Source organism: Phyllostomus discolor, chromosome 5, assembly GCF_004126475.2.
Source record: "Phyllostomus discolor isolate MPI-MPIP mPhyDis1 chromosome 5, mPhyDis1.pri.v3, whole genome shotgun sequence".
Lineage (NCBI taxonomy): Eukaryota > Metazoa > Chordata > Mammalia > Chiroptera > Phyllostomidae > Phyllostomus > Phyllostomus discolor.
In genome coordinates, this window is record NC_040907.2 from 114821092 (window position 1) to 114841598 (window position 20507).

A 20507-nucleotide genomic window follows, 5' to 3' on the forward strand; every position below is an offset into this window, starting at 1 on the left:
CTGGACATAAAAAGGTTAAAAAAGGGACATATGAACAATTCTATGCCCTCAAATTTGATAAATTAGTTGAAAAGGATTAATTTTTTGAAAGACACAAATTACATAATTCATACAAGGTGAAATAGGTAAACCTAATACCCTTTTATGTATTAAAAACTATATCTATTAACAAAAAATAAGCATAATTTAAGAGGCCTGGATATCCCAGGAAGGAATGCCAACTCTGACAAGAGAAACTAACTGTGTTAGAAATGTATGAAAGAACAAACTGACAGTAACCAGAGGCGAGAAGAAAGAGGGATAATGGAAAAAAATAGGGGAAGAGTCATCAAGGAACATGTATATAGGACACATGGACAAAGCCAAAGAAGGTATGTTTGAGGGTGGGAGGCAGAGACAGGTGGGGTGGGGGGCCAAGGTGGAGTGAAAATGGAAACAACTGTACTTGAACAACAATTGTGAAAGAAAAGAATATCAGTGGAAGGTGGGGCTCAGGGAACTGCTGTCCTGAGCAACTTTGGAAATGAGTGGAATCTATACAACTAAAGATGAAAATACTGCATATAAGCATTGTCTAGTGTATATATTGTTTTTTTTCTTTCTGCTCAGAGTGCCAAGAAACAAAGACATGCTCAATTAAAAGCCCCAAGTACCCCACATTGATCAATTGTGCCAAAGTGACACAGGGACCAATTACAAGAACTATCAGTGGTCAAAGCTGAAAAAAATAATCATAAATAAAATAGTATTTAACTCTTGGATTATAACTCAAAGTATAAAATAGCTATCCACAAGTTCATACCCTTAAATGATGAAATAAATAAATAAGTGAGAAAGACAAGACAAACTTTTTGCAATAGAATTCCGAGTAACTTAGGTAGATACTCCATCCTCACAAAAGGGGAATGCAATCCCCACTCACTAAGTGTGTGTTACACATAGTCACTTCCTCCCAAGCAGAACTCTATAGAAAGGATGAGAGGAAAAAGAGTAACATCATGCAGAGACAACTAGTAATTGCTACCTCAGATAGATGACAAAAATAATCATCATCAGTGATAAATCATATTGATAGTGTGCAATTTTGATATGTAATAAAAATAGTACTTTACTTCTATTGCCTTTCACCCAAAACCTGGTTAACACCATTGTAATCATGAGAAAATCGTCAAACCAATTCCACCAGATGACCATCCCAACAAAAAATAGTGGACTGGTACTCCTAAAAACTGTCGTGATCATTAACACACAAAAAATCTGCCAATCTGTCACAGCCAAGAGGAGCCTAAGGAGACATAGCAACTAAATGTAATGTTTCCTAAATGGGATTCTGAAACAGAAGAAGCAATTAGGTAAAATCTAAGGACATTTCAGTAAACTATGGATGTGATTTAATAACAATCCATCAATAGGGGTTCATTAACTGTATCAAATGTACCATAGTTATGTGCTATCTTAAAAACAGGGGAAACTGAGTATAGCATATAAGAACTTTGCATTATCTTCACAACCTTTCTGTAAATCTAAAACTGCTCTAAAAAAACAAAGTCTACTTAAAAAAATAAAAGATTTTTAAAAAGTAAAAGACACACATCAAAAATGAAGAAAAAAGAATTTAGAGACTGAGGGCTGAATTTAGCTTCCCTTTAGTTTTATGAGTAGCTCAGTTATAGTCCCTCAAGATGTATAACCCACTCAGCAAAAACAGTATGCACCAGTCCTCCTTAAAAGTAGCTTAAATGACCAGGGTTATAGCATTTGGATAATTTATGCTCTGTACCAAAGGCATTGATTATGGTTCCTCCCCAAATATATGCATTTCCATCCCTGGGCAGCAGTCAGGCAGGCACAATTTTATCCATCAGATAATATCTCAGTGAAGTTGAATTGCTCAGGCTAGCTGTTTATGCAGCACTTCCATTAAAATTTCTATGCAGTGTTACAAAGTACAGCAGTTGATTCCATGTTCTTTCCCTGCACTTACACAGGTCTCAACTTCTTTGTGTGTGTATCTCTGTTGTTAAAATCTCATTTGACATAATGTACAAAGCATCACATTAATAGTGAATAAGGAGATGCCACAGTCCATTTATGGGTTTGCTCAGAGAGTTGAAATGATTTTCTTTTAAATACCCACGTAGGCCCTGGTCAATACTGTTACTTCATGTGGCAGCACTCATCCCTATTGGCTTCTCTGTTAACTCTTGTGGAGATGCTCTGGGTGCGGAGAACAGTTGCTGTTGTTTGCACTGTTACCCACCTCACTCCTAACACACTGTTGGTGGTACACTGGAATCAATACACCAGTCAAAGGAAGCAGGCACATGTTGGAAGCAGAGTAACAACTTGTTGTTTCTGGCTCTGCAGCTTACACTCAGCAGGAGTCAGAGGGTCAATGAAAGCACTGTTTGTGTTAGAAAGCAATGTTGACACAGCTGATAATCCCCTGATCTGGAACTCCATGCAATAAAGGCAGGGGGGATGGTATTTTTAAACAGTTTTAAATGTCTATTTTTCTGCTAAAAGATAATAATGTTGAGGAAAATAGAAGGCAGCAGAAATAGAGGAAGATCAAACACGAGACATATTGATTCCCTAAAAGGGGTCTTAAGCAGGAGTCTACAAGAGCTGAGCAGAGCTGTTGAGGAAAGGATATTGTGGACACCACTCATCTACAGAATCTCCAGGGACTGAAGCCTACCCAATGGCACATAACAAAGCCTACTCAATAGCACTTAGTGCACACACTCTGAATGCTCCCAGTTTATCAATGTCTGTGTCAAAACAGATGTTCAACTTCACTAGCTATTAGGGAAATGCAAAGCAAAACTACAATGAGATATCACCTCATACCTGTTAGAATGTCTATTATCAATAAGACAGTAATAAATGTTGGAGAGGTTGTGGAGAAAAAGCAACCCTCATTCACTGCTGGTGGGAATGTAAACTGGTATAGCCACTACGGAAAACAGTATAGAGGTTCTCAAAAAAGTGAAAATAGAGTTACTATATGACCCAGGAACCCCTCTTATGAGTATCTACCCCATGAATTTGAAAACATTCATTCACAAAAATAATTTACCCCTATGTTTGTTGAGGCATTATTCATGATGGCTAAGACACAAAAACAACCGAAGTGTTCTTTGCTAGATGACTACATAAAGTAGATGTGGTACATATATACAATGGAATACTACTAAGCCATAAAAAACATGAAATACTGCAGATTGTAACAACATGGCTATATCCTGAGAATATAATGCTAAGTAATTATGTTGGACAGAAAAAGAACTGTATGATTTCACTCATATGTAGGATATAAACTGAAAACAATGAATGAATAGACAAGAAAAACAAGCAAAAACTCATAGACAAAAACAACAGCATGGTGGCTACCAGAGGGAGAGGAAAGGGTGAGAGAGGTCAAATACATGGTGAAGGAAGAACTGACTTTGGATGGTGGACATATAATGCAATAAACAGATGCTATATCATAGAATGGTACACTCAAAACCTATATGATCTTATTAATCAATGTCACCCTAATAAGTTTAATTTAAAAATAACGATTCACATCTTATGTATACACAACATGTGTATTTGTGCTTACTTATAGTATTCAGTTATCAACTCTTTAAAAGAGGGCATTTAGAACCATTCATTGTGAACATAATGCAATTTAATTTTTCACAATAGATTCTCTAGCAAATCAATGAGCTTTCATGGTACAGGTCAACTGACATCATTCTGCATCTTTAACTAATGGTAATATGGAGTAGAAAAATATGTTGGTCACCTTATAATTGTGTTAAAGCAAGTATTGTAGCTTTGCACATGCAAAAAAGATTTTTTGTAACTCACACCCAAACAGATTCTTTATTTCAATTCTGACTTATTAGCCCAGAGAATGGTGAAAGTGAGTGGTTATGTTTTAGAGCATGATTTCATCTGGATCTTTAATGAAAGTAATTAAAAACAACTTGACCATTGTTGCTATTTTGAAAATTTTGGCACAATGTAACAGAGCAGAAAAAAACTCTAAAAATTGTTATCAAACTTTAATGCATTTCCACTGAAGCAAAATAACAGGTAGTCACCCTTTCCAGACACAACACACAGCAAGCATTCTTCTGTATCCCCACCCTTTACCAAACTCACCCACCACCCCACCTCAACTAGGTGTCTGTTCAATCAGGGGACTGAGCACATGTTAATTGCCTCTTCTCAGAGTTCTTTGTCGTTCCCATTGTCAGGTTAACTCCCAGACCAGCCTTCTATAAGCTCTAACAGTACTGTTCACTGTTGGCTATAGGTCTTGGCATATATGTTGTGGTATATTATTTGACTAGCTTCTATCACCTAGAGTAATCAGTAAGCTCTTTGAAAGTAGAGACAATGTCATTTTTGGTCATTATTATTTCCGTGGTATTTAAGTGCCTGGTACTTACTAGAACACACACACACACACACACACACACACACACACACACATCTTGCTTTTGCTTACTTCTCTTTCTGATCTCTGAACCAAGCTGAGAAGTTCACTCCCTTGACTGGTTTGGAGGTTATAATTGCAGCCCTGACTGTCTCTCTCACAGATGACACAAGTAAATGAGGTCAGTGCATCTCTTTGTGTCACAAATGCTTCATCTGTAAATGATGGAGAAGACTAAATGCTTCTAAGGCACTCACTGCCAGGTCTAGCTCTGCAGCCTCAAAGTCAAGTGTTTCCAGGCTATCATGTCACTTCACTGGACCAGGTGTTCCACATCTAGTTAAACAACTGTAAAGTGAAACTCTTCCCCATGAATGTTTAATGAACTTAAGGGAATGCCAGACACAGGTAATTCATTTGTTAAACACTGCAATTTGCAAACAAGTTAACCTGCACTGCCAGATAAAATACAAACAGATTTCCCTGATACAGTAAGCAAGTAGGAAATTTTTCCTCCCAAGGATTATAGTGTATTTGGATAATATGGCATTCACCACATAGTAGAAATAAATGCTCGTAGTGGGAGCATGGGAAAGGTGGTGACAGAACTCCTATGCTAGGCTTAATGGACATATTTTGCAGCTTGAGCTTGGGCTCTGGACTTGCATACCACTCTTGGTAATTTTTCTGTTGGGGGTGGCTATCCTATGCATTAGAGTGTATTTATCAGCACCTCTGCCCTCTACTCCAAGCTGGCATGCATATGTGTCTTTAACGCACTTTTCTTTTTTCAGGGTCCTTAAAAGCCTTCCTCTCATGTCTATTCTCTGCTTGAATTCCCAATTTCTGTTTAGCCCTATACACTGATGATCTCTTGAAATGTATTATCCTGGGTGACCTCATCACTACTCAGAGAAAAAATGTCCTTTATATACACCCTCTTTATTAAAAAATGGGGTGAACATAAAAAGATGAATCCCCTTGTCCTAGTGGGGGCCCCATGGACATGATCCATTTGGATTGACTCTCTGCTGCTCTGGGACAACATACAAAATGTCCTGGCAGGAGGCACAGGCTGGAGACAAGGGAAGAGGGAGAAAAAAAAAGAAAAGAAAATCACCTGTACTCAAAGGTCTTTCAAGTGCTGGAATCCTTACAATTAGTAATTTCCTTTATGTTTGTCTAATCCTAATAAAGTCAATCAAATGAAGGGTGGGAGGAGCACAGGAGTGAAGTTTATTTTAATACTGCTTTCATAAAATACAATGGGAAGAACATGAATGTCTACTAGGAGGGGAAGGATGAAAAAGTGTGAAGTGGCCACTATGTGTGGACTTTTACCCTATCTCCCAAATGAATTTATAAAAATTACAAATAAGACAGAATATGGTATTGATCAGATGTTTAGTGGGGTAAAAATAAGGGATACAAAACAGTGTGTATGTTTTGCTATAACCCTGTAAAATGCACAGGATCTGACAAAGGCACTCTTCTTGACAGGCAAACTTTAGATAGGCTCTCCAAGTCTTCTTTTTGAGGAGAGCTACACTTTGGCCTATAAAAACTGTCAGTTCTCAGTCCTAATGGTTTCATCTACTCACCCACTCACAGATACACTAAAAGACTTGAGTAAACTCTAACCAACTCAAGACTGCACCCTTAGGATGACCCTAGATACACTTGAAAGGGATTGCCTGAAAACAAAACAAAACTAAAACAACAACAAAAACCTCTCAAGGCCTCCAAAGGAATTTACAGTTTGATCTAGCTAACACTTGAGCATGGGTCCCTGACCTGCCTTTTCTAGAGCATTTACTAAAAAGGGTTTACAATCAGAAATTCTCCTTTGTCACTCTGAGGTGTCACTCCTGCATCTAAGGAGTGTCTCTCAAGGACCTGAAAACCATTTCTTTGAAATGTAAATCACTAGGAAGGATAGGGCTTCTGTCTCCCAGTCTCTCTAGAAGTACAGAATCCTAAATTCAATAATTGCTAGCTAACAGACACAGCTAGCCTAGTCACATTTACACTGACCAACTCTGTAATTTTTCATTTCCCTGATTCTCTGAAACCCCCACTGTTTCCCCTACCCATTCTGTTATCCTTTCTTTAAAATACCCAGTCACCTCTGTACAAATTGAAGTTGAGTTCATTTCACACTGGACCCTCTTCCATAATGCAATAGGATATTGCTGATTACAATCAGTCTTTATCATTTGAACTACTGGCTAGCTTTGTTCATCTTGGACGGGTCCAGTTGCTAAGTAATTGAAGCCCTCCATCACTGCATTTGTTTTAGGATGGTGGGATTATATCCATTAGAAATCATTAGCAAAAGCATTCTCTTCATTTCAGAAAAGAGCAATCTCTGCATATAGCCATGATTACAAGTTAAATAAAACTTTGCTGGGAAGCAATTCTTATTTATGAACTCTGAATTAAACATCTAAGTACATCTGTTATGCCCAACATAATGGTAACTTTTTGGGTAATGATTTCTTAGAATCACAAATGATGTATAAATTCCCAGTGATTTACACATTTGGAAGAGTGGAAAGTGTCCTGGGTGATTGCCTATTATACTCAAATACTAGGTTTACACCATGGCCTTTGTTTCTTCACTTTGTGCCTGAGAATCTGAAAGTGAAGTCTTGTGTGGGGGCAAAATTGCTACCCTGAGAAGAATATTTCAGTATGCCTTAGACAGTATTCACTTGCCTTAAAATTAGTGTTTTGCAGTATATCTCAGAAATGACTACAACTACTTTAGAAAGACATAGGATTCAAAGAGTTTGCATTTAATTTCAAATTGTTAGAAGTATTGACTGACACCACAACTCTCACCTCCCACCTCTCTCACCTTGGATTTCTCTCATACCCCTTATGCTGGGATGCCAGAACATAGCATGGATTCTTAAGATTACATAATTTTATTCTTTCTGTTCATTCTAGTATTTTATCCTTTAATTTTTGACTATCTGATGAACCTTTCATATTCTTCAAAACCCAGCTCAAATCTGACTTTATTAAGAGGCAGCCTCCATAAATGCTTCACCTCTCCTAGCCCCCATTCCCCTCTCATCTCTTTTCCAATTTCTGTTCCAGTATCAACCATCTCAGCCTACACACCTCTGGTTCTGGTGTTTGTATTTCTTATTATATATAAATTCCCATCTGGTAGTGAACACTGTATCCTTCCTGCCCAGCACGATTTCTGATGCAAAGTAAGGGTTCAGTAAATGATTATGGAACAAACAACTGAAACTCTTTTTGCTTCCAGGGACTAATTTATATTACCTATTGTAATCAAGATCTGAGATTTAATGTTTTTCTTTCATCCAGACACATACTCATTCATGTGCGCACATGGGACTCCCATGTGATATAAGGAAAAATCTACAAAGCACTAAATATATGAGTCTGATCGCAGGCTCCCCATCCCTGGGGACTGGAAGCACTGAGGTGAGCTGTGGGAAGGGAGGTAGAGACACGTAACTTACATTTTGCAGCTGGACGTGATTCTTCACCAAGTGTTCTGACTTTGCCATTGCACTGGACACTTTGAGGTTGTAGTTTTTACCATTTTGTGGCTCTTTCAGCTGCTCTTGAATTTGCTTAGTTTGCTTTCTGTTGGTTTAAGTAAAAAAAAAATGTATAGTTACATAAATTTATGCTATGCATATATTTTTCATTCATTCCTATCATCTATATTTGTCAGTTGCTAAAGCTAGATAAACTCAGTTAACAAAGAGAATCCTTCCTTCATTTTCAACTCCACCAAGAACTATTTCCAATTTGGAAAGAATATGATATTATCCATCATCACCCAGGGACTCACAGCCAATGGTGCTCTGAAGACAGAAACACAATGTATTGTTCTTGCCCTCATGGATGCAAGAGGTCCCAACCCCTCAGTGGTCAGATGCAAATAATTAGAAATGTTCAGAAAAAGTGACCAGTGGAAAATGTGAAGCTTAGGCCTAACAGCCACATATAACATACTTGAAAAGTTACATGTATATAACAGATATACATGTATATCTGCCTAATTCAAATATGTGTAGCTTGATTGTGTGGCTGGCATATGTACCATAACATGTATATAGTTTCTTTTTTTACCATTTATAAACAGCTCATTTATTATTATCATCAACCCTACATATAATTTTTTATCCCTTTGTAAATTGTTTTTATAAATAACAAAAATAGTGAATACTTAAAGAGCATGTACTATGTGCCAAACATCAGTTCACTTATTCTTCATTCTGTGTGATGAAGCATTAATTCTATACTTATTTACTAGGTGAGAAAACTGAGACACAGAAATTTAAATTGTTTGCCCACATTTACATAGCTAGTAAGTAGTGAGCTAGATTTGAATCCAGTCAGTATGGCTGCATGTTCTATACTCTTAAACACCACTCTAAATCGTCAAAACACTTGCCTGTGACCCATAGCTTCTTAGTGTGAATGTGGAGACTACTCTCAATTTTTAGAATCCAAATAAAGTACTCCTGCCTGCATATGTGAGGTGACGCTTATCTGAGATGCAACAAATCACTGCATTATTAACTGCTCTCTCCCCAAAGCTTTGCAGCAATTAAATAAAAGAGCAGCAGCACCAATAAAACAAACAAACAATCAAAAGAAAGGAAACAAAAACACCTTTCAGAATCATCTGCGCTAACTTTGTCTCTTCCCTAAGGCCTTGTCAAGGTCAGAGCTCTGGTGGAGTATATAGGAACACTGGCTCTTGTATGGAGCTTCACCAGCCAGGAAGCACTCTGCAGAGCTTAGGTTCATGTATCAGAGTGATTGGGATTTGCATCCTAAGTCAAAAACAATTGATATCCTAACCATTTCTGAGCCTCAGTTTCCTCATCTGCAGACAGAATTTTTAAAAGCTATCTTCCATACTGTGGAAACTAAAGTGAGAGTACATGTGGCATATTGATCTTTTCCCTTCCTCATCATTTAGCAAGCTTGGATAGGAAGGATGCTGCAGAGGAATTAGAACAGTGGATCAAAGTGAAAAAAAAGATAGTATTAATTGCATCTCTCACAAGCAAGTCACAGCATTTGCTACAGGATTTGGAGATTCTGAGTCATTGCTTCTTTTGATCTTTCATCTTTTCAACCATTTATGGGTGAAAGTGAGGGTGTTGCTTTTATCTCCAGGACTCTTAGTGGCTTTAATCCAGTTATAATAATCTATCTACTTCCTAACAGCTAACCTATAGCCTATTGTTAAAAATAAATCAATCATCAGCATTTTTAGAAGCACATTACAGCCACAAAATCCTATCAGGATTCACTGATGAGGCAAAGGGAAAACCAGGTCCCACATGAATAAATAATCATGAAGCAGCGAGAAGAGGCTTGGCACAGAGAAAGGACCCAATTACTCTTCTGAGAATTAAATAGAAATGCTATCTTTTCAGTAATTCCATAATCTAATTTTGGGGAAATATAGAATATACTGACTTATTGTGAGTGATGAGAATTTCCTTCATTATGTCCTTCAGAGATGTTGGGGTTTAATTAACTCAGAAAATCCTCTAAATTCAAGAAGGTGTTCTTCTCTTCTACCTAATCATATTACCTTCAAACTTTCACAAGCTAACCATTTTCTGTGATGTTCTATCTGGTGAGGTCATACCATACCAAGAGTGACAAGAGAATGGAGAAAGGACCAGAATGGTGGAATCAGGGATTATGGGTCATCTCTTGGTCATTAAAACATAAATGACTGAGAGAATGTGAGATTTGGGATAACCCCTGGCTCTCTGGCCAGAAACAGTACAACCCAATATATAGGATAGAGGTTCAAGTGAATGTATTTAGAAACCAATGATAGAGAGGCCCTAGAATCCTAGAAGATGTGGGCCTTTTGAGATAACGTAAAGAAACTATACCCATATAAAACCTTAAAGTATGTGTGAACATGAGGAAAGGTCAAGGTGGAATCTGCCCAAGGTTTTTGGAGGTGGCTTATAATTCCAGTAATAAGCACAGAGAGTGTAATGTCAGGGTGTTATAAAAATGTACATTGCTTTCAGCTATATAAATTAGATGCTTGGTGTTTGATGTGGCATTCCTCTTAGGTCAAGAAAAATAAATGAAGACCATGGCTGAAAATTGTACTCAAAGAAGGAAATATATTCTTAATGAGAACTATAACTCCACTTGGAAAAGGCTTCCAATTTTATTATCACTTTATTCTCCTCACATTTTCTTATTTATTTGTTTTGTAATGAAAATGTGTCCCAGCTGAGCAGGCTCTGGTGGCTCAGTCCTCTGAGTCCCCCATAATGAATCTGATATTGAACAGTGTTTTCATTAAACCCCCTGATAGCTTGCTGAGCCCCGGATGTTGGTCTCAGAGCACACCTGCTGCCCAGAGTGGGGGAGACTGACAGCCCTGGAGACAGAAGTCCTCTAGCTTTTGACCTGTTCTCTATTCTTGGGGTTGTGATAATCAGTTTTTAATTTAAATGTGCTCCACCATAAATTACACTCTAAAAATAAGTGATAAAGTACTACTTCATAGTAATTTGCTTATTGTTAAATACACATTTTCTTTCTTGCATACAGCACACATAAGGAGACTCTTGTAGAGCCCAGTCAGGAGTGATTACTCCTCTCTGCTCCATTGTACACTTTTGCATGAGGTTCCCCAGGCTCTAAGTTCTGGAGTAGAAACACATTGCTGCTAACAACAGCAAGCCTTCATTGAGTATTTACTCTTTTAACACTATGTTGTCATTTTTACAGTATTATCCCATTAATCCTTAATATATTCTAGGAGGTAGATATATTTTTGGCCATATTTTACCAAAAAGGAAACAAAGGGTAAGGGACTGGATGTAATTTGCAAGCAAGTGGCATACTGAACATGTGAATGCAGGCATGGCTGGCATGTGTGAAATCCTGACTACTATGTAATGTAGCCTCCCTAGACAAATAAATAAATAGTGCTCTGGGTTGCACCAGGGAAGACATTCCTGATTCACTCCAAGCAATTTCGCTATCTAGTGAAAGGGTTATATGAGACAAATATGGTGGAGTGGTACAGAGCATATTTAAATCACAATTTAAACTAGAACTGTGAAAATTCAAAGACCCCATCTGTTGGTAAGGTATATAAATGTCTAATCACTATGTCATATACCTGAAACTAACACAATATTGAATATCAACTGTAATTGGAAAATTAATAATAATTCTTTTAAAAAATGAAGACCCCCCATCTGTAATTTTCTATTATGTGGCTGTGACAAAAATATTTTAAAATTAAATCCTAATATTTAAAAAATGCAGCAATAACATCCAATTTCAATTGTAATAAAATGGAAAATAACATATAAAAAGCCCAGTGTCTCTGACAAAGAATAAGTGCTTAAAAATGAAAGGTAACACCTGAAACCTATATAATTTTATTAACCAATGGTATCCCAATAAAATCAGTTAAAAAGTAAAAAAAAATAAAATGAGCAATACAAAAAATGAACACTAACAGCTTTCACAGCCAAGAGTTGCCTAGGAGATGTGATAATTAAATGTAATGTGACCCTGGGTGTGACCCTGGAACAAAAAAAAGCACAATAGGTAAAAACCAAAAAAAATCTGGAATCATGCAATTTAGTTAGTACTACTGCATCAATAATAAGTGTATCATACTATATAAGACAATAATCGGGGAAATGAGTCTGTCCATAAGGACTCTATCTGTACTACTTTCAAGAATTCTGAAAATCTAACTTTATTCTGAAACAGCTTATTTAAAAGTAGTAGTTACTAATTCTAGATTCATACCTAAGCTTCCATTATTATTTTAAAGATCAATATATACAACATGCAGACAGATATCATAGACTAAATCTGGAAATTGATACAATTTTAGAAGAGCAAATGAATAGAAAAATATACGTCCAATGAAAAGCAATTATGCTTTGACCTGGACTTCAGACAAGCTGGAGAAACAGAATCTGTGCCAACATACTGAAGCCTACATGCCTTGCAAGAAACTGAAAAAAAATGAGTATGTTTATTTGCATTTCTTATTTTAAGTGCAGATGGAGCCATTTCCATAAATGGAATACCTTTACCAAAGTTCATTTAAAATAAATATATATGTATATACACATATATACTTATATACATCTTGCTATATATGTATATGTATAACCTACTTTATTAATAAAAAATAAATACCTTTATCTGCAGAAGGTCTTATTTCTTGGCAAAAGAATTATAGAGCATATTTGAGAGATGTATACCAACTGGTGAATCAAAATAGATTTTATAGTACTCATATTTAATATTTGTCTGAAACCTTTATGAGTATCAAGTAAAAATACCATGAAAGAAAAAGAATACTTTTTTTTAAAGAAAAGTCTAGATACTGGTTGATTATGTTTAGATCTACATCAGTGACTTCTCTGTTCAGAACAGTTAACTCCTAAATCACAGGTATACACTGAACCTTTAATTCTGGCAAGTAATCAAAATGTGCAAAGAGCACAGAGTTTTTATGATCACAAAGAGAAATGATAACTATGTGCATCAAAGATAAACCACACACACATGCATACACATGCTATATACACTCACCACATTCTACAAAAGATTCTAAGTCATTATAGATGTTTGATGGGCCAATTTGCATTAAGATCCCTCTGCTTGAAGCAAAGACTGAGAACTTAAAGAATGACAAAGTGCTTTCTCTGAGAAGTAACCTTTTAACAGGTGAAGGAAATGGTCTTACTTGCTTTTGAAGTAGAATGCTGCACAGAACATGCCCACGATGACAAGTCCAAAGATGATACATGAAATTGACAGCACCTGCCTTTGATAAACTTCTTCACTCTCTGTGGATATGAAAAACAGAATTAGAATGGATGTTAGCAGGGCACAGAAGATACAACCTCCATCCTTGTTCTTTTGAGCTGGTAGAAACCTTTCAAAGCAAACTGTCTTGTCATGAATAGGAAAACACAAGAAAGTTAGTAGGACTCAATTTCTTTGCAATGGTCTATAGGAACACTGGTTGCTACTCCCTGTACTGCATGGGTGAATCAGAACTCATACATAGATATCACAATTAGGTTTCTTATTATCAAAAGACATTCCATGACCTTAGGGCATACCAGGAACACACATTTTTTTGAAATTATGGTGGGGTTTAAAATAATCTGATACAGAAACAAATATGTGTCCATTAGAACTTTCCTGTGCCAGTGATGACTTCCAATTTATTTTATATGACACTGATGCCACTGCATTTTCTGATTTGGGCTTTGGCTGTCAGCTTCCAATTTATCCACCCACTACTATTATTGACATCGCTAATAAAAGAGAACACCAGTATATGTGAGAATATTTATTCACCCATTCTGTGACTTCCTCAGTACCAATGATCTGGCACAGTAATCTCAATCTCTATTATCAAGGTCACAATTTATTGTTCTTATTTCATAAAAATAAGAATTTGTAAACATTTTACTTTTCAGCTATTACTATTTTTACACCCAGCTCCTTTTCTAAAAGGTGTCTACTGAAGTTCTTCCATCTAATAAAGACCTTTTATCCATAAATTTCAGAACTTTCTGTGATTATCCTCTCCTTGTCTTCATTTCTCTTTTTATATAGCATACAGAGTATGATTACAGCCATTTACTCTGTTGCAAATAACCTCATCTATTGCATCCTTTTTTCATTGTCTTTTACTCATTGGAAAAATAACTGTGTACAAATCCAAGAAACTGAAAAAAGTCTTGTCTGCTCTTCTACCTTGAACAGTTCATATTGGAGAGAAAATTAAACAATTGGGAAAATAGATGCCAATTCAGGTTGACAATCACATTGCCTATGTAGATAGACATTCAATAGTGACTAACAATCTCATCAGCCTGCTCCTGAATTTGCCTAAAGTTTATCCATACCTTCTTCACACTGTTCATACATCTCACTTACTCTCTTTCCCACTCTCTCAGATCTTCTATATATGTTACAAAAAATTGTACAGAAGGTATCATCTCTACTTATAACACAAAATATATAAAATTAATTGCATTTTTATTTCTTATGATTCTCTCTTATTAACATAGTGCAGTAGTTCTCAAATGTTAGTGTGCATTGTAGTCACCCTGAGAGCTATTGAAGGGCAGACTGCCACCTTCTTTCTCTCCCAGAGAAACTACTGCAGTAGGTCTAAAGTGGGGGAAGAACATTTACATTTAAAAAAAAATTCCCAGGTGATTCTGATGTTTCTGGTCTATGAAACATAATTTGAGAAATACTGAATAGACAAGAATCCTCAGAACAAAGATTTATATAACAGAATAACCTGGGGAGGATTTGTTTTTCTTTCTTAAGGCCAATTGTGAATTCATCTTGGACCTTCTGAATCAAAATGTCTATTCAGAAGAAAATTCCAGGTGTTTCTCATGCACACGGAAGTAAGAGAATGATTCAGTTAGAGAACATGCTGACTTTTTAAATAAAAGACTAATTCCTCTGGATATAATTGTCTTTTATTATCTCACGGTCTTCACAATGACCAAAAATTGAAGAGAAGGAAAAACATTCCAATTCATTCTATTATACCAACATTACCTTTATATGAAAACTAGAGAGAGATATAAAAAGAAAATAAATTACAGGCACATATTCCTCATTGACATAGATACAAATATTCTCACAAAAATTTAAGGAAATCAAATCAAGCAAGAACACCAAGTGCAATTTTTATAAGGAATGCAAGGTTAGTTTAATATTTAAATAATAATAAATAAGCCCTGACCAGTGAGGCTTGGTTGGGTATTGCCACACAAAGCTAAAGGTCACTGGTTTGATTCCTGTGCAGGGCACATGCCTGGATTGCAGTCCCAATCCCCAGTTGTGGTGAACCTTTGGTTCACAGACTGGCATTCAATCCACTGAGACACACCAGCCAGGAGTGATTCACAATTTTAACAGTCAATAAAAATAATTTAATTATTAGATTAGAGGAAAAATTACTTAAAATCTAACTTTCATTCTTGATTAAAATTCTCAGAAACTAGAAATAGCAGACTTCATCGCCCTGATAAAGGATATATATACATATATAATCATATATAATATATAATTGTATAATAATTATATAATATTTTATAATATTTAAATATATACATGTAAATTATTAAAGACTGAAAGCTTTTCCCCCAAAATCAAGAATTAAGCAAGAATATACACTCTCACCACTTTTATTCAACACTCTACTGAAAATTTAGTCAATGCACTAAGCAAAAAACAGAAGTTCAATCCATTTAGTTTGGAAAAGTAGCAGAAAAATTATCTTTGTTCTCAGACAGCATGATCATCTATGCAGAAAGCTGATAAAACCTACAAAAGATGGAATAACTAATAAGGAAGCGTAGAAAATTTGTAGGATATAAGGTTTCAGGATAGATGATACAAAAATTAAATGTATGTCTACTTAATAACAATCAGAAATTAACAATATTATTATTTACAATAGAATCAAAATATAAAGTATATAGATATAATATTAACAAAAGATACATGAGGCCTGTACACTGAAAACTACCTAAACATTATTGAGAGCATTTAAAGAAAACATGAATAAATGAAAAAAATATATACTTACACATCTATATCATGTTTATGGGTTGAAAGACTCAATATTATTAAGATGTCAATTTTTCTCAAGTTAATAGATAGATTGATTACAATTCTATTAAAAATCTCAGGAGGAATTTTGTTGTTTTTGTTATAGAAATTGACATGCTGATTCTAAATAGTATGTGGAAATATAAAAGATCTAGAGTAACCAAAACAACGTTTTGGTAGCTAAGAAGTAGATTGAAGTACTTAAGTCAATCTGTCCCAAGACTTATTATAAAGCTACATTAATCAAGGCAATATTGTACTGGTCTACTTATAAACAGGTAAATCAATGGAACAAACAAGGGAGCCCAGAAATAGATGCAAAAATATATGGCCAATTGATTTGTGAGAAGGTGCCAAGATAATTAAAAAGGAAAAGAATGCTGCTATTCCATGTCTTTTTAAAAAATGACATTGTAATGATAGTACTGACATATCCACAAAAATGAAGCTTGATCTTAGACCTTAATGTAAAATTTTACACTCTAAAACTATTAGAAGAAAATATGGGAGAAAATCTTAATGATCATAGGTTTGGCAAAGATTTCATAACTGCAACATAACAGATACAAAATACAAAAATTTTTAAATCAATAAAATGGATTTCATCAAAGTTAATAATCTTTGCTCTTTAAAATATAGACTTGTACTATACATTGAATAACATGGACTATTCAACAGAAATATATATTCAATGACATGGACTTATACATACAACATATATGGTGGATCTCTTACTAGTCAATAAGAAGACAAATAACCCCATTTTGAAATGGGTAAAAGATCTGAATGGACATTTCTCCAAAAATGTATAGATGACAAGTAAATACATTAAAAGATGCTGAATATCATTAGTCATGATGGAATTAAAAATTAATCTGCAATGGGATATATGGCATTTCTACTAGAATGATTAAAATAAAAAAAACCTTACCAAGGATATAAAACAGTCTTTAATTTTCATGATTTCTGGTAGAAATGTAAAGTGGTATAAACACTTAAGAAATAATTTCATGAAAGTTGAACATATGCCTACCTTATGATGCAGCCATTCAATTTCTAGGTATTTACCCAAGACTAATGACAGAAAATGTTCATTATGTACATAAATTTTCATGGAAGGTTCATTTTTAATAGTGAAAATGTGTAAATAATCCAAATGCCCACTAACAGGTGAATGGCTAAATAACATGTGCTATAATCATACAATGGGATGTTATTCAGAAATAAAAAGGAATGAGCTCTTGATATAAGCAAGAATACACATGAATCTTAGAATAATTAGATGTGTACCTGTTGCATTATCCTAATTGTACAAAATTCTGGAAAATGGAAACAAATCCATAGTATATAGAAAGCATGTAAGTGGATATCTCAGGTCAGGAATGGAGGAAAGAGAACTCAGAGTAATATCAGGAAACTTTGGAGATATATATATATATATATATATATATATATATTCATTTCTCAAATATGATAATATTTTAATGGATGAATATTTATATCAGAATATATCAAATAATAAATTTTAATTTTTTTATTTTATGTCACTTATAGTTGCAACAATATTAATCCTGGGGCAAAGAATACAGGAACTACATAAAGGATATATATGATACAAAAGATACATGCCTGATTCAACACCATCCACCCATACTAACTCCTCCCCTTTTCTTCTAGCATGTCTAAGATTTACTTTATAGAGCCTCAATACATGATTTTCTTTATCCTTTTCTGAAATATTATCCATATTTGTTTTTAAGTGCCTACTCACCTTTTGACTTCAAATTAAATGTCACTAACTCAAAAAATCTTGCACTGCACTGCAAGCATCACTGGTGCAGGAAACCATGTTTTTGTTGATTTATTCATTTAACTCACCACTGTTTCTCTAGCACCAAGTACAGTTCTTCCCACATAGTTAACACCCTAAAACTTGTTATTTGGTGAATAAATAGATATTTCAGGATTTATAGGGATTTTCTCCTGCTGTTCATGAAATATCAAGTATCACTCAGGGATGCTCTTAAGGTTTAATGTTTTCTTTGTTCACACCATGCCCTCTCAGGCTTCACACAAATCTTCCTTCCCCAAGTTGACCAGTGCCAACTGACTCCACCCATTTTGAACTTTGGCTCTTCTCATTGGGGCTTTCACATTCAAATATGCCTCCTCATTGTGACTCTATCACAAGTCCTTTGCAGGAGTTGAAGCGTCATAAGGAAAATGATTAAGCCATTTGTTCCCAGGCATCAGAAGAAACTTTAGTTTTAATCTATGGATAGATAAATATTCTCATTGTTCATCTTCTTTGCCTTACCATCTGATTGCCAGGCCCTGATTTTCTGGGTGATTTTTAGGCTGCCTAGTCAGGGTTCAGGAAGACACTCTGCATGGTTGTGTTTATGTATGGTTCTTAACACACTCCATGGCTGCAATGGTCAATGGCTTAGTTTTTTGTTTTGGCCTAGCTTCACTCAGTGTTGATACCAACTCAAAGCTAGGAAACCAGCCTGAGAGTTGGCTCATGGCACAGAATTCTCCATATCAGGACTTGCTGGGGAACTTTTGTAATGCCCCAGAAACTTCCTGGGACAGCTAATGTGAATGAGTCCATGATTTGTGATATTCCTCTGCTAGCAAAGTCAATATCCATACTTTACCTTTAATTAGGTAAATGAGTATTAGACACAGCAAACCTGGATTAAAATCTATGTGTACAGAACCTGGTTTCTAGGATTGACTTCCCTCCTTCCCTTCTTCCCTCCCTCCCTCCCTCCCTTCTTCCCTCCCTCCCTCCCTCCCTCCCTCCCTTCCTGCTTCCCTCCTTCCTTCCCTCCTTCCCTTCTTCCTTCCTTCCTTCCTTCCTTCCTTCCTTCCTTCCTTCCTTCCTTCCTTCCTTCCCAACCATGCTCTATCTTTAAACAGGACTACATATTTCTCAGTCCTTTTTCCTGCAGAAGTGTGTTGGGAAACACAATTTTAGAACTATCCCCTCTTCTTTTTCCTCTCAGGTTTTATTCTACTTTTTATGTCTTTATTCAGACTGGAGTATCAGAAAACAGAAAGTAAGCCTAAGAGAAATGTCACATTATCCAGTTATCTGAGTAAATGGAGAGATGCAGCTGGGTGGCCCTAGCAAGCCTTGACTGACATTTCACACTTGGAAAGATTCAAATTAAAGAGATTAAAAATGTGTCATTGACACCCTGCTTGGACACATTGCTATCTTAAAGGATGCCACCCTTTCTATCCCCACATTTGCAAGCTCATTAAATTTTCCAGTTGAACTTGGAATAAAATAAGTATTTGTATCAACTATAAAGAATTGCATTTCACTTCATTGCTGTGACTTGATGACTGCAATGGAATAAGCATGACTTGCTTATGATTATCTACCCCTCCTGACCTGTCCCAATAAAAATAATAATTAAAATAATGGATAATAATACTCAATAAAACAAAAAATAAGATTGTATTCACTCAGATGTGGCTGGCATAGCTCAGTGGATTGAGCATGGGCTGTGAACCAAAGTGTTGCAGGTTCGATTCCCAGTCAGGGCACATGCCTGGGTTGCAGACCATGACCCCCAGCAACCGCACATTGATGTCTCTCTCTCTCTCTCTCTATCTCCTTCCCTTCCCTTTCTAAAAATAAAATAAATAAAATCTTTTAAAAAAAGATTGTATTCACTCAACAATTTCTTTGTGATATCTATGCAGTGTTTTTGTTCTTATTGGAACTACTCAAACATAGTCTGGGGAAATGCACAAAATCAATTCTGAGCTTTAAATCAAAAGTGAAAATAAAACTCCAAAGACAGTGAGTGAATTTGTAGACAAAGGTGGAGTCACAATGATGGTACTATGAGTGCCTTTGGCTCACAGTGTTACACAAGAGCTAGCATGGGGAAGTGCAAGAAGCAAAGGGTTGAGAGGCAACTGTGGATTTGACTTTCATTTTAGCTACTTTTCATTTGAGTAACCACAGTTCTATTACTTTACCTTTATGAACTTCAATTCCCTATCAGGATATATCAATGATATGAAATGCCAACTATAATAAATGTTATAACAAGGGGGTATATAATGTTACAAAAACATATGATCAATTAACCTATTCATAGAGATGAGAGATCAGAAATCTGAAGTATAAGATTAAAGGCAAACTAAGAAAGAGAAATGGAGATGAGGAAAGGAGTACGGAAAGAAAAAAACAACCTGTGCCTAGGCCCTGGGGTAGGAAATAAAAACGACATATTTAGGAATCTGGAAGTTTTCTCCTATTCTCAGGGCCTTTGCATGAGCCCTGTTTTCCTGCTTAGCAGCCTAGCAGAGCAACAGAGGCAATGGGAACTTGCTATGCAATGAACATGACATTACAACAGCAGGAAGACAC

The 20507-nt window shown here is 35.7% G+C and overlaps 1 protein-coding gene across 3 annotated transcripts in view; it reads right to left on the reverse strand.

The window, feature by feature from the left end:
* NRG3 (neuregulin 3) overlaps window positions 1-20507 on the reverse strand; it is a 1226667-nt gene that overhangs the window by 34111 nt on the left and 1172049 nt on the right. For all 3 annotated transcript variants that reach the window (XM_028514215.2, XM_028514214.2, XM_036026736.1), the window contains exons 5-6: window positions 13203-13305; window positions 7936-8062 (exon numbers count right to left, since the gene is read on the reverse strand). In XM_028514215.2, coding sequence (XP_028370016.1) covers window positions 7936-8062; window positions 13203-13305 — 230 coding nt within the window. The remainder of the gene's footprint in view (window positions 1-7935; window positions 8063-13202; window positions 13306-20507) is intronic.